The sequence below is a fragment of the Alternaria conjuncta genome (genome assembly GCF_024043145.1).
Source record: "Alternaria conjuncta strain BMP 0040 chromosome Unknown scaffold_5, whole genome shotgun sequence".
NCBI classification, from domain to species: Eukaryota; Fungi; Ascomycota; class Dothideomycetes; order Pleosporales; family Pleosporaceae; genus Alternaria; species Alternaria conjuncta.
This window is the reverse complement of record NW_026250094.1, coordinates 2,111,036-2,124,116: the sequence shown is the minus strand read 5'-3', so window position 1 is coordinate 2,124,116 and position 13,081 is coordinate 2,111,036. Positions and strand designations below refer to the sequence as shown.

General features: G+C 53.3%; 4 protein-coding genes across 4 annotated transcripts; all 4 read right to left on the bottom strand.

The window, feature by feature from the left end:
• Positions 1-1,779: 1,779 nt before the first annotated feature.
• J4E85_004346 (uncharacterized protein) lies at positions 1,780-4,383 on the bottom strand (the record flags this gene model as incomplete). The annotated part of the gene is made up of 4 exons (XM_051468605.1): positions 1,780-2,604; positions 2,652-4,109; positions 4,159-4,274; positions 4,365-4,383. The coding sequence occupies 4 exons, from the start codon at positions 4,381-4,383 to the stop codon at positions 1,780-1,782; spliced, it is 2,418 nt and encodes an 805-aa protein (XP_051328197.1).
• Positions 4,384-4,928: 545 nt separating this feature from the next.
• Positions 4,929-7,352, bottom strand: J4E85_004345 (uncharacterized protein; the record flags this gene model as incomplete). The annotated part of the gene is made up of 3 exons (XM_051468604.1): positions 4,929-6,767; positions 6,817-7,038; positions 7,233-7,352. 3 exons carry the CDS (start codon positions 7,350-7,352, stop codon positions 4,929-4,931), a joined length of 2,181 nt encoding a protein of 726 aa, XP_051328196.1.
• A 568-nt stretch (positions 7,353-7,920) lies between these two features.
• J4E85_004344 (uncharacterized protein) lies at positions 7,921-9,621 on the bottom strand (the record flags this gene model as incomplete). The annotated part of the gene is made up of 1 exon (XM_051468603.1): positions 7,921-9,621. One exon carries the CDS (start codon positions 9,619-9,621, stop codon positions 7,921-7,923), a length of 1,701 nt encoding a protein of 566 aa, XP_051328195.1.
• A 1,186-nt stretch (positions 9,622-10,807) lies between these two features.
• Positions 10,808-12,853, bottom strand: J4E85_004343 (uncharacterized protein; the record flags this gene model as incomplete). Its single annotated transcript, XM_051468602.1, has 3 exons — positions 10,808-10,875; positions 10,932-11,705; positions 11,758-12,853. The coding sequence occupies 3 exons, from the start codon at positions 12,851-12,853 to the stop codon at positions 10,808-10,810; spliced, it is 1,938 nt and encodes a 645-aa protein (XP_051328194.1).
• Between the last annotated feature and the right edge of the window lie 228 nt (positions 12,854-13,081).

Genomic DNA, 13,081 nt, shown 5'->3' with positions numbered 1-13,081 from the left:
CGGAACCCGTCACCAAGTGGTGCACTCTTGCCCACCCTGCCTCTCCTGAGCGGAGACCGATCAATTCATCATGGCATGAATATCGCTCAATGGCATTACAAGGCCGTTTATCCACTTTACCTCAAGGATGGGATCAGCAATCCGACGCAAAACGAGGGCTGGTTTTTAGCCATACTCGTTGTCCACGGAAAAAATACTCATATCCATTCCCTGTACCGGAGCCCTGCTCTACAAGTACCAGTATATCCGTCCCACAAACCGCATATCTCTTCGCCCAAACAAACCGAGCATTTTTATGTGGTCAACTCGTGCACAACGTGGAATACCGCTTGGTGGACTTACCCCACATGTGGCTAAAATCGTCGCAAGATCAATACGTTGGCTTTATTTACCTCAACAGCTCAGAACAAGAATCTCTGTTAAGAGAGACGGGCAGAAACTCTTCATCCCCCAACCCATTAGAGCTTGTAGCAGTGAGTAAAGGAACGTCCTGGGCTCTGCGTTCACCAGAACTAGATTGGGAAGTCGAGCTAAAACGAAGTTCCGAGGCGGGTGAAAGGGAAGAACGCCGGGCTTTCGACTGCATATTTGTGCTGTGGATTGAATGGGAAGACGGCGTTGCGTACCGGCGGGCTTGCGGGGTAGTGCATGCTGACGTTTGGGAGCGAGAAAGAGAGAAGGAGCTTGTCGATCTGATTCTTGGGTAGTGGACATGTTTGTTACCTAAGGCCGATCAACCAAGGCCAGAAACTCTCCATAGATGTACCACCATACTCATAACCATGTCCCGTGGTCGGCGCGATGGCAAATGCGTGACTCTATGGATGCTTTTCGCGAATTCGACAGCACTGCCGCAGCTTTCCAGCTACCAAAGCCATATCCCATGCCAGGACGTCATCTATCCTTAGTTTGTCCAAACTGTGCGAAGGAAGACGTTTTGATAGATGACCTTGTCGCCGACAACAACATAGTTGAGTCTCTTAGGAAATACAACATTAAGAAGGTAGATAGAGACAAGGCAGTAAAGGTAGTTGCACTAATAGATGAAATAAGATCTTATAAATTGCTACTAACACTGCATCCTCTTCTATCGCAAATAACAATACAACTGCCTCCGCCATCGCATTAACAAATGAAAACAAATTCTCTATTAATTGCTACTAACACTGCATCTTCTTCTATCGCAAATAACAATACAACTACTTCTGCTATCGCATTAAACAAATAAGACAAGTTCTCTATTAACTGCTACTAACACTGCATCTTCTTCTGTCGCAAATAACAATACAACTGCTTCCGCCATCGTAGTTAATTTAAACTTTGTACAGAACAACGTTATACTCTGCAACACGAACACTATCACAAAATAATCATGCGACGCAGAGCAAAGTGCGTAGCCTCGGTTCAAGGCTTTCGAAACAACAAAACAGCCTATGTCAAGAGCTAGAAGTCGTAGGCGACCGGAATCATCTCCACAGCCAACACAACGAGATAACAATGTCAACCGTATAAACAACAATGCAAGTCATGATTGAACGTGTGCCATTTCCAGTCTCGATCTAAAAAAGGGGAATCATATAGAAACCAGCTACTCGCATCCCATCGTCACAGCATCCGTAGCTCGTCGAAGAAGAAGAAGAAGAAGAAGAAGAAGAAGAAGAAGAAAGAAAGATTAACACAACGCCGCCACCGCGCAAGATGATGACCGCAACCACCACCCACCAGACCGCACCCTTTACCTCCAAGGGAAAAACGTCGAAACGTCATGGCTTTGCAAGCCTAGTACGGGCTGTTCACAATCTCATTCCTACCAAGATAGCTCCCTCTAACCCCACTCCTCCTGCCCGCCCCAACCCGACTCGGCATAGCGATACTCTCGCGGGTCGGCCGCTGCAACGCACGCTTAGCCACCATATCGACCTCATTCGGCAGCGCAACGATAAGGTTCTTATCAGAGCCAAACTTGAAGTTATCGGCCTTAACCTCCTCAGAGTAGCGCTTGATATTATACGGATCCTTGCGGTTAGCCAGCACCTTCTTCATACTCCAAGTAACGATAAAGGGCCCGGTGGCGCTGATGATGGTGGTTTCCTTGTCGTCGAGACCCGTGTTGAAGCGTGCGGTGGTGAAGGAGATGGGTGCTTTGGTTTCGTGTTGGAATTGGGCGACGTGGGCGGGTGTGAGGGCGAGACGGCGGGGTTGGGGCTTGTCGTCTTTGGCGAAGGACTTTTCGAAACCGAGTTTGCCGTCGTTCTTGCCGCCTTTTTGGAGGGCGTCGATGAGGAGGAGGTAGGTTCGCGTGGTGGCGAGGACCCAGCGGCCATCGGCTGAGACGTCCATGCCGATGATTGGGTCACCGAGCGCGGGAATGAGGGTCTTTGCGTTGATGCCGAGTCTGTCAAACAGGCGGATGTCTCCCTTCTCGGAGGCGACAGCAATGTGTCCCTTTTCGGTAGTCGCAGCGGCGGAGAATGCGTTCTTGGTAGCATACTGCTTGAGCTGGTCGTCGACTAGCTTGTTGCCGGCCAAACGAGGATCGACGCGGTAGAGCGCGTTGTCGGAGAGACCCAGGAAGGTCTGCTCGCCGCTCATCTGGGCGAATTTCTACAACACGTTAGCTTGCGACTAAGTATCAGCAGATATATACATACGTTCTCTGGCGCAAAGACCTTGACTGGGATGTCATCGTGCACCTTCCACTCATCTACAACGGTACCAGTCTCAAGATCCATTCGGTAAAGGTTGTTTGGGTTCTCCAAGTTCTGAAGAATCATGTCACGATCCTGCTGGTGCAACATGACCTTGTTCGGATTGAAAGCCTTGCCTCCCGGTGTCTTGATGTTAGAGATGGTTGTAGAGAATTGTAGCTGGTTCTCGGGGGTGTGCTTGAAGACACCGATCTTGTTTCCACGCACAACGAACGACCTGTCGTGTTTGTAGCCAACCGCCAGCTGCGAGTTTTGGTCTCCATCCGTGGGACCAGTCTCAACGTCATCTTCAGACTCATCAGAGTCGTAGTGTTCGCTCCGCTGCTCGTTGGTGCTCTCGTATTCTTCCTCGTCCTCCTCTTCTCCCTCTTCTGGCTCCTCGTCTGGCGCATCCTCCATAGTCAAGTCCTGGAACGCCTCTAAGACGTACTCTCGATCGGTGTCCTTTGCCTTGCCCCATTTGACCTTGTTCAAATGCTCCCAGAGGGCTTGCATCACACCTTGTTGTATGTTCTCGAGCTCATCCTGATCCTTGAACTTCAACAGCCATGAGTATGCCGAACCGTCGTCTAGATAGTGGTTGAAGATGAAGGACTTGTATTCGTAGTTGAAGACGGGATTGATGTCTTCGACAATGGGCTGTCCTAGCCACTCGCGCTCTTCGCCAGCAATGTGCAGCCAGTAGTTCCAGTCGCCAATCTCGGTAACCGTGACACTGACTTTGTCGTCTTGCTTCATGAAGGTGCCAGAGGGGAAATCGAAGAGATGAAGCTCGGCGTCTCCTTCGACCAGGGTCTCAAGAGCCTGGGGCTGGGCGGCAGAGGGCGGCGCGGCCGTAGCATCCTCCTGCTCCGGGACAGTGCCCTTGCCTGCAACCTTCTTGGCCATCTTTTCCTTGGTTGTATTGGGAAAGAGCTCTTCGGTAGTGGGGGGCTCGACGGGTAGGGCGCGCGCGTTCGAGAGGGTCGGGCTGGCGATGGGGCTCGCGTCGGGGATGGGTTCCTCGTAGTAGGCTAGGGCAGCGAGGTCGTCCTCGGTCGCGTGCTCGTGGCTTCTCCGGAACTTCCTCTCGTACTGGCACTGCAGGGCCACGCGCTCAAACAAAGAAGCGGTTTCGGGCTTGACTGACGGGTCGCACACAAACTCCCAGAGATCGTCGACGTCGCCGCTGAGGTCGCGCCACGCAAAGATCTTCTCGCCGGTGGAGCGGACGTCGTCACGGAACTGGAGGTCTTCGTCGAGCAGGAACGTCTTTTCGTCCTTGTCGCCTGCGAGCGCGTCAAGTGCCGCGTCTTCGTTCTCTTCGGCTAGCAAATCTTCCTCGCCTTCTTCGTACGCGCGCTGGATGACGAGCTGGTACTGGAACTCCTGCCCGGTGCGGCGGATGGTAGCTGCAGCGTCCTACTAGGCTGTTAATGCACATGCAGTCCAGGATCGCGACCATGCATACCTTGAATATAAGCTCCGAGTATCCCTTGACAGAGCGGGGTCGCACGAGGTAAAGCTGGCCCTGGGCGATTTCGACGATGGTTTCCTTGGAGCTGTCGCCAAAGACAAATTTACTGACTGGTGGTACGGATTAGTGTCGTCGCAGCAACGGAGGGGGAGGGGCAGCGGCTCGGGAAGGAGAAACATGGCAAACAAAGCTCGACTTACGGTTTCGGAGCATGAACATGGCGGCGGCTGCTGAGTGGCGGGGCGACGCAAGAGCTAAGCCTTCATTTAAGCTCAGAGGAAAGGCGCTCGCTCAAGTCCATCTAGGTGACGACTAGGTCGTTTGCACGGGTTCTGGTGATGATGCAGGGTCTAGGCAAACACTCGCAGCCGCCTCGCTTAGCGACGTCATGGGTAGGGCTGACAGCAAGCTTTCACTCGACGCGGACAAGGTGGGTATCAAGAGAACCTCCCAGCGCATTACATTCAGTTGAAACTACTACTTAGCGGCCGCTGGACTACGGGCCAAATCATCACTCGCGATATGAAACTTGTTCTTAGGAACACATGGCCCAATAATCGCCTCCCTCCTAACGGCATTAATGTCTGTCATTCTGCGCAATTAGGCAGCAGGTTGGAAGGCAGTCAAACTGCTTGGTCTTTGAATGATGATGGCAGCCTGATTGTTGTTTCGACTTTTTCATTCGACAGCGCTACGTCGCTCTCACATCTGGGTATCATGACTTTTGTTTTACTTTCCGACTACTCTCTACTCTCTTAATAACCTCATGGCGATTTCTGCGCACCCCACACGATGCTCTCCATGAGCGCATACGGTGAAGAGTCGAGATCCAGACCAAGCAGTGGCGACTGCGAAAACATGTTCTCAGCATCGCCATTGAGGGCCTTGTTGATGTCCTGTGCGGTGAAGACGTGCATCGTGGGGGACGCCTGTGAGCCTGCTTCACTGGGCTTGCGGTTGTGCGTCGTGGTGATTCTCAGCAGACGCTCCAGAGCTGAGACAGATCGCGTGATGGGCGTGGCGAGCTCGGCAGGATCAACATCTTTTGTGACATCCGTAAGAACTTGGATTACGTTCTGCAATAGACTACGCGCCCGTTCGTTGCGGTTGTGTTCGCCGAGAATACCAAGCAGTAGGGCAGAGCTCAAGGAGCGATGCACAGCGGACCAGGAACGGGTAGCAAACGGTGTCATGTTTTGCAGACCGAGAAATGCTTCGACCGTGTTGGTGAGACTGTCGATGCATGTCTTGCGCAGCGTCTTGGAAAGATCGAGATTGGCGGTGGCGGGGCTGATGGCTGGTCGACAGAGCTCAGATGTGACGTAAGATATGTGCAGGTATAGTGCCCAGTGCTCGAGCTGGTCGCGCATGGACCGACATCTTCTCGAGTCTTTGAGGTAGTCTGCGGCATCTATCATGATTTCCTGGAGTTCATTGCGGTGTTCCGTTATTCGTATCAGGGCATCGTGTGAGTTTTGTGGCCGTTGACGCTCACGCACTATGTCCAGGCCTACTTTGCACAGTCGGTACATACTCTCGACGTATGTTCTCGTCCCCGGCGCTGTGTGCTGGCTCATGGGTACAGTATGGTCAATGGTAGTGGTCGACGACGCTCTGTCGTATGAGACAGACAGTAGTGAGTCCTGCCAAAGAAGCGCCCACCATGTCTTGCTCCGAATAACCCTTTGCTGCACTGGCGTTGACGGAGGACACTGTCGGTGCAGTCCTAGGGTCTGCGAGAGGCGGACTGTCAACCCCATCAGACTCCAGGCAACTCCGGCGTTCATGTTATTTGATATGACGTTTCCAAGGATAAGAAGTGTTTGTATGTTCTCGATGGTCGCATGCGATAGAAAGTTGGTGAACCGGAGACACTCGAAGCTGCAGCAGACATAGACCTGCGATGTCAACTCCCTCTCTTTCCGTGACAGACTCGAGCATTGACATCCAGAAGCTAGTATAGCAAAGACCATGCCTATCCAGTGAAAGTCTTTCCCATATATTTGCTGATCCGTGATGCCGTTCGTACCCTGTGAGCTGGCGCGGTTGATCAGGAAGAGCAGAAGATCAGATTCGATGGCCTCGATGTCGGCAACGGCGGGGTATACGGCGTGCGCGGTTTCGCGATAGCTGCGGAAGAAACTCAGGCATTCAGAGTCGCTCGGTAATGCGTTGGCAAGCTCGTGGGCGCGCGCTATGGATCCGTGTGGTAGCCCCCAAAGGTCGACGAAGGGGTATGTAGCGCTTTCGTTGTCCAGGCCAAATATCGGCAGCATGCTCTTCTTGCCCAGGAGATCTTGCACGCCCGGCGCCCATTGTGTATCCCCCCTCCCTAACGCCATGACGAGTGCTGGTACTGAGCTGGGTCCGATGTGTATCGTTTGGCCGGTGATGTCGTTGCGCGTGTGTATTCCTTGGGTTCTGACGTGGCTCTGCTCGCCGTCCATGGGCGCTGCTGCTGCCAGAGGTGTGTTTCCGGATCCATCAGCAGGAGAGAAGCCGTTCGTGGGTGGTGGTATCTCCGCAACGCTACCGACGGCATGCTTCAAATCACTGAGCGATTTCTCAGCTTGTTGCAGCTTCCCGCAGATGCGTTCCCAGTCCTGCTACGGTCAGTATACAGACATTCCCCCCAATCATATGTGTGCGCACCTCTCGAGGCAGCGTGACTGTGCCGCCATGTATGTGAACCAGGCCGTTGGAGAAGTCATGGCCGTTGTTCTGACCAAGTCCTAGGTTGATTCGTTTCGCGGGCGGGTGCGACTCGCTGGGCGGGTGGTAGGTACATAGCTCGGGATGTTCGCGGACGACACATGTCTTGCAGGGGACGTTCTGGTCGCACTTGACCTTGCGCTGTCGACACGGATAGCAGGCCTGTAGGGGAGTAGAGCGTCAGCGCATGTTCGTGGGGCAGTAGCTCCTGCCGTGCTGGATGCGCCGGGTCCTGTAGCCCAATTCGGCAATGCAGAGAGGCCTCTCTTCCAACCTGCCCATACTAATGCCCCTCGACCCCGAAAGCCTCCTCTTTTCCATCGCTGCATCGATAGCGCATCATCTCAACGGCGTACCTTGTACTCTCGCGCCTTCCGCTTCCGTCTCAGGATCTCATCGACGTCGGCTCTTGGCGGCGTGTCTTGCATAAACCCATTTGGCGCGTTGGAGTTGTGCGTGTCCTTGAGCTCGTCCATGGTCGAAGCTCGGGGGAAAGTCGTCAGAGGTCTGCCTGGGCCGGATAGTCGCGCTGGTGGAGTGTCGACTTCGGTCGGCCTTTCCGCTCGCTGGAGCCCCACTCCTGGGCAAGGATGCCGATCGCCTCTGACCCCGGCTAGTCACGCGTCTAGGAAGCTTGACATTCCCGGCCAACGATGGGAATAATTTCCTCTGCCCATCGCATCCACTTCTTTTCAACCCAGCCAGGGCCTGCAATCATGCCATGACATCACCGTTGGGTGGTCTCGCCTACATGTCGCCCTGAATGAATTCGCTCACAAACAGTCAGCTATGTAACGGCTAGCAGGATTGCACGCAACGGGATCTGGGTACATATTGGAAGTGGGAAGTTGATAAGATTACGAACAACTGACATACGCTATGGATGCCGAAAGAAACCCTTCGATCCCAAGACCCCTCCCACGGCCTTTTCGCGGTCTAACACAAGGCTCCCAAACGCCCACAATGCAGCATAACAAGAAAAGTCGAAGAAAGCTTGACGATAGGTCCACACAACAAAAAACGATCAGATTATCCTTCTCCTGACTAAGCTCCCAGCTTCTGCTCCTTGTTCCTGTCCTCCTCACTATAGGCATAGTGAGAACGCTCACGGATCTTCGCACCGTAGAAATAGAAGAAGAAAGGAATCGCGCAGCACGCCAGCCCGATGAAAGCGATGAGTGAACTGGCCCACTGATCGCCCAAACGCTCGTACATCTGGTTTGTGAACAACACCACAGCCGCTCCCCAGAAGCTGCGTAGGAACGTCTTCGCCGCCAGCGCTGACGCAGCCTGGTGCTGGTACGAATCGACGAGATAGTTGTTGGCTGAGTTGTACAGGAAGATGAAGCCGAAGCCCACAGAGCCACCGCCGAATGCGGGACCTGCCCAGTGGGTCTCGGGCTGACTTGTCCACGCAAAGATGAAAACGCCAATTGGGATGAACCAGCATGAACACATCATGGGGATCAGACGCGCTTCCGCTGGCGGGTGGCCGTTGTGCTTCTCCACCAGCTTCATGTAGTGTTTGTTGACGAGTGGCGCGCAGGCAGCAGAGAGCAGCACACCGCAGATGAGCGGGATGAACATGAGCCCTGTTGGTCCTGCGCTCCAGCCCTTGCCCTTCTGGTAGACAATCGGGTATGCGACGAAGAACATGTACAGGAGACCGTACAGAACCGACATGTAGAGCGTGATCAGGAAGACGATGAGCTCACGGAAGAGCAGCTGGAAGGGTCGAAGGAGGAAGAGCTGGAGGCGCTGGCTGAAAGGTCGCATGTCGAGATCCTGTTCCGTGACAAACTTGTCATCGCCCGTCTCCTTGCGCATCTTCTTCGCTCTCCTGTCCAGAATCTTGGGCGCGTATGTCTCCGGTACGGTAAAGGTGATGAGGACCCAGACGACAAAGCTGAGGATAAGTTGGATCCAGTAGAGCCAGCGCCATCCACCAGCTTGACTGAGGTAGCCGCCGACCAAAGGTCCAACACCAGGGCCGATGAACGGTGCTGCACTGAAAGCTGCCATGGGAACACCTCTCTCCTCCGATCTCCACATATCCGCCAGCGTTCCACCAACAAGCGTCATAGGGGCCGAGAAAGCCACACCAGCAATGAAGCGCGTTACCAGCAACGTTCCGATGTTCTGCGCAACAGCTCCAGGGATAGTGAAGATGACAGCCAACGCAAGCGTGACACCATACACCGGTCTCCTCCCCCATATCTCAGACGCCGGCGCAAAAGCCATAGGTCCAACACCAAACCCAACAACAAAAAGCGTAATAGTCAACAGCGCCACCTCCTCGCTGACTCCAAACTCCGCGCTCACGCCCTCCAAATCCGCTGTGATAACCGCCGAGTTGAACGCAACAACAAAGCAAGTCGCCGCAACACACATGGTACACCACCACTTGTACGCCTTGCTCCAGTTCTTCGGGTTCTCCTTGTCGTCAATGGTGAAAGTGACCAAGTCGTACTTCTCGACTTTGCCTGCGTTGGACCGAACTTCGCGCATCATTTGTCCTGAGATGGTTTCTTGTGTGTATTCCTCTAGGTTGGCGTCGTTGGAGAGGGTGCGGGTGGGTAGGTTGACTATGTCTTCGGCTGTGGGTGCGCGGTGGAGGGGTGCGGGCTTTTCGGCATCGAGGGTTGTGGTGTCTGAGGATGAGGAGGGTCGGCCGGGGTGTGGTGGGTCGTTAGATGGGCTGGCGAAGTCTCGCGTCATGGGGAATTGTATGCCTTCTGTCGCCATGGTAGGTTTAATCAGACCTCGAGGTCTGCAGTGTGAAGTCGATAATCGGGGTGACGAAGATGTCCAGTAGTTCGGGGTAGGCGACTCAAAGAAGCTTGATATATAGGTAGTAGTCTGTCAATGACTTCAACAAAAGTCAAAGATCATCAACTTTCGTAAGACTGATTCAAAAGCCCAGTGGCCTGATAATCAACAAGTTAAAACACCAAGGATGTATCGCAACAGTGATGCAATCCAAAAAGCTGATCATCAACACTTCCAAATCTCAAACCGGGCAACGGCACACCCATATATATATATATATATACATCTACACACGCACGCGCCTCCATTTCCCTAATAAGGCCTTCTGAAATCTTATCTTCGTACGACCAACCTCTGCAAAAAAAGTCTCATCACTCATGACAATCTTCACCCGGAAAACTCTCGGGTCTTGGGTTTCAACGGGGCTTTGGAATAGTTCGACGGGAAGGGTCTCTTTAGCGCCCGCATGCTAAGCTGTATTTGGAAACGCGTCGTGCTGATGGCTGCAGGGGCCATGAATAGAGTCGAAATCCGAGAGATGTCCGGATGGGAATAAACATCGAGTCCCAGTCTTTTGCGAACGTGCATGGGCGGGTAGGATGTAGAATAGGCGGGTCCCCGCTGTTTTGCTACGGTTGTAGACGCTTGATACGCGTTGAAGGATCATGATTGTGGGTGTGTGTGTTTCTTATCGGAGGAAGGTGAGGCGTTGACGTCATATTGTGGAAGATGGAAGAAAGAGTAGGCATGGAAGGAGAGACAAGAGTGCTCTGCAAGTAGACCAAGGATAACACGAACAGAACTGGAAATTTGATCAGAATGATCGGGCATCAACACAGTTGGGGATGATAAGACTGTTAGAGTATGAGCTGGCGACAAGTAAGTGAGTACCTATTTATCAAACTAGTGGAGTTCATGGAATACGGCGTATTCCAATATTGGTTATGGAATGCGCGTTAGTTTGCTTTATCGTAGAGCACTGAGTCTAGATTCACTCTCACATGTAACTGAATAGTCTAGGATATATACGGGTAGACTTTCTTCGCAAAAAAACAAATGCCTTTTTAATGTCTATATTGGCAATGATCGCACGCTACTTGACAAGTTGAGATTCCAAGGAAAGAAAAAGGTATACTAGCATATCTCCACTACTACCCTACGCTCAGTCCACCTTGATAGATCTATAGATCTTAAGCGTGAATAGCCAGCTGGCGAAGAAACCGATGGTGCCTATTCATTCCGTTAGTACGCGGTTTACGAGCCAGGGGGTTTAGATTGCAACTTACCAGTCAGAATGAACACCAGGGAACTCAGCAGTGCCGAGTATCCCAGGTACACCACGCCACTTGTCCAACTAGTCCAGCTCACATCCTTGATCCAGTAGAGCAAGCAACTAGCAAACACGTACGCGGCACTCGCACCAGCCGTGAAGAAAGACCTCCACTGCCAGTGATAGTTCTCCGCGCAAAGCAAAAAGTACATCATGAGTACTGTGACCGCCGCCGAGGTAATGATCATAAGCCCAAAGCAGATGAACAGGAAACCGAACATGTAGTAGACCTTTGAGAACCAGATCGAGTTCATGATGAAGTAGAGTTCGACGAAGATGGCGCCAAAGGGGAGTACACCGGCCAAGGCCATGGAAGGAAGAGGGCGCAGGTAGCCTCCCACAGGTGGGATCTGGCGTGGGATCTGGTTTGTACGCACGGGTGGCTCGATGGCGGCTTGCTTGAATCCGAGCCAGGAACCTGCGACGCTCAACGGGACGGAGATGACGAACCAGATGATGACGACTACGAGCATGGTGGTGAAGGGCACAGCACCGGATGCGCCGCGACCCCAGACGAACAGGTTCATGAGGAAGAAGACGCCAAAGACGATCGCGGGTAGAGCTACCGGGGTGTAGAAGAAGCACAGTTTCCAAGACTCGCCATGGAAGAACTTGTAGGTACGTGCCGCGGCGTAGCCACCGAAGAAACCGAAGAGCGTGTAGAAGATGATGATGACGGTTCCGAGAGCGCCGCGGTTGCTAGGAGAGAGGAAGCCGAGGAGCGCGAATACTGTCATTGATGTTAGCAGGGACCTGACATGGGATATGTTCTGGCGACGTACCTATAGTCAACGCTGTCATGGCGAAGAGCTGAGCTCCGTTGCCAATCAAAACCGACAGAAGCAGCGGGTTCTTCGGCGGCCTGAATACATCGCCGTGGACGAGTTTCCAGCCAGAGTCATCTGCTGTATCATCGCCGTCGCCGCTTTCCCCAAAGTCCTCGAGCGCAAACTGATCCAGACGGTTGTAACGCGCGATATCCTTCTTGAGGGTGCGCACGAGAATGGTGCTGACCATTATGACGAGGAAGACGACGATGACGGCCGAATTGATAAGAGAGAACCAGTGGATCTTGGGATCGTATACGTGGAGGTACTTGTCCCATCGGGTCGCAAACGGAGTCGGACTTGGTCGCCAGTAAACGCCGTACGTGAAGACGACAAGGTTATCATCAGCCTCGCCTTCTTTCAGAATAACCGGTGTCTGTCCATTGCACGTCGCCCCATCGTCGCCCTGCCTCTTCGATTCTGCCACCGAGTATGGGTCTACCAAGACACCAACGACACGGAAATTGCCCGGCGATGCTTCGTGGTAGTCGATGACAATGTCGTAGTGGTTGTTGAGCATGGGCTGGTCCTCGTCTACAAGACCCAGCGCGAAGCCTGGTTGATAGAAGGTCTGGTCTGAGCCCGGCTCCCTAAGTGATTGTGCTGCAGGCAGCCCATCGATCAGCCAGTTGAGATCGTAGCCCTGGTATATCCTGCTGTTTACAAACGCCGCGTCCTTGCCCGGATATGGCGCCTCACAAAGCAGTTTACACGACTCGTTCATGCCCATCTTCAGCTCGAAGGGACTCGTCTGTATCCGGTCGCCAAACAGTATGCTTCCCAAGCTCTCCCGAATTTCTTTGGGGCCATCTTTTGGGCGGCAAAAGTGGAAGGGCGGGTGGTAGTAGTCGAAGGAGAAGACGGATCGTAGCTTGGGGTCGTTCTGCGAATCGGCGGGTGTCAGGCGATTGACGTATAACGGAACTGCGTCGCCGGTCTTGTACGAAGTTGGCGCGGTGCCTGGGAAGTAAAAGGCCGACGCTGGCGAGGGCGCAATGGCTAGCAGGGCTGCCAGCGCTGCGCTGCATGTTGATATCGTGGATCGCGGCATTGTGTTAGGTGTGTCTGCCTATATAAACGAGGCGCGTGAAAGTGGCTTTAATACGTGGTGGAGCCCACGGGCCGGCGTCAGCTTGAGATGCTGGGCGGAATGCCGAAACGTAGCGTCGCAGCGCAAACGTCGCCAGAAGTCGACAGCGGAGGAGAAGATGATGGCGTATTATTAGACAGGTAATCTGTCCATAGCGTGCAGCCGGCGATGGTACGACAGCAAGGCGGC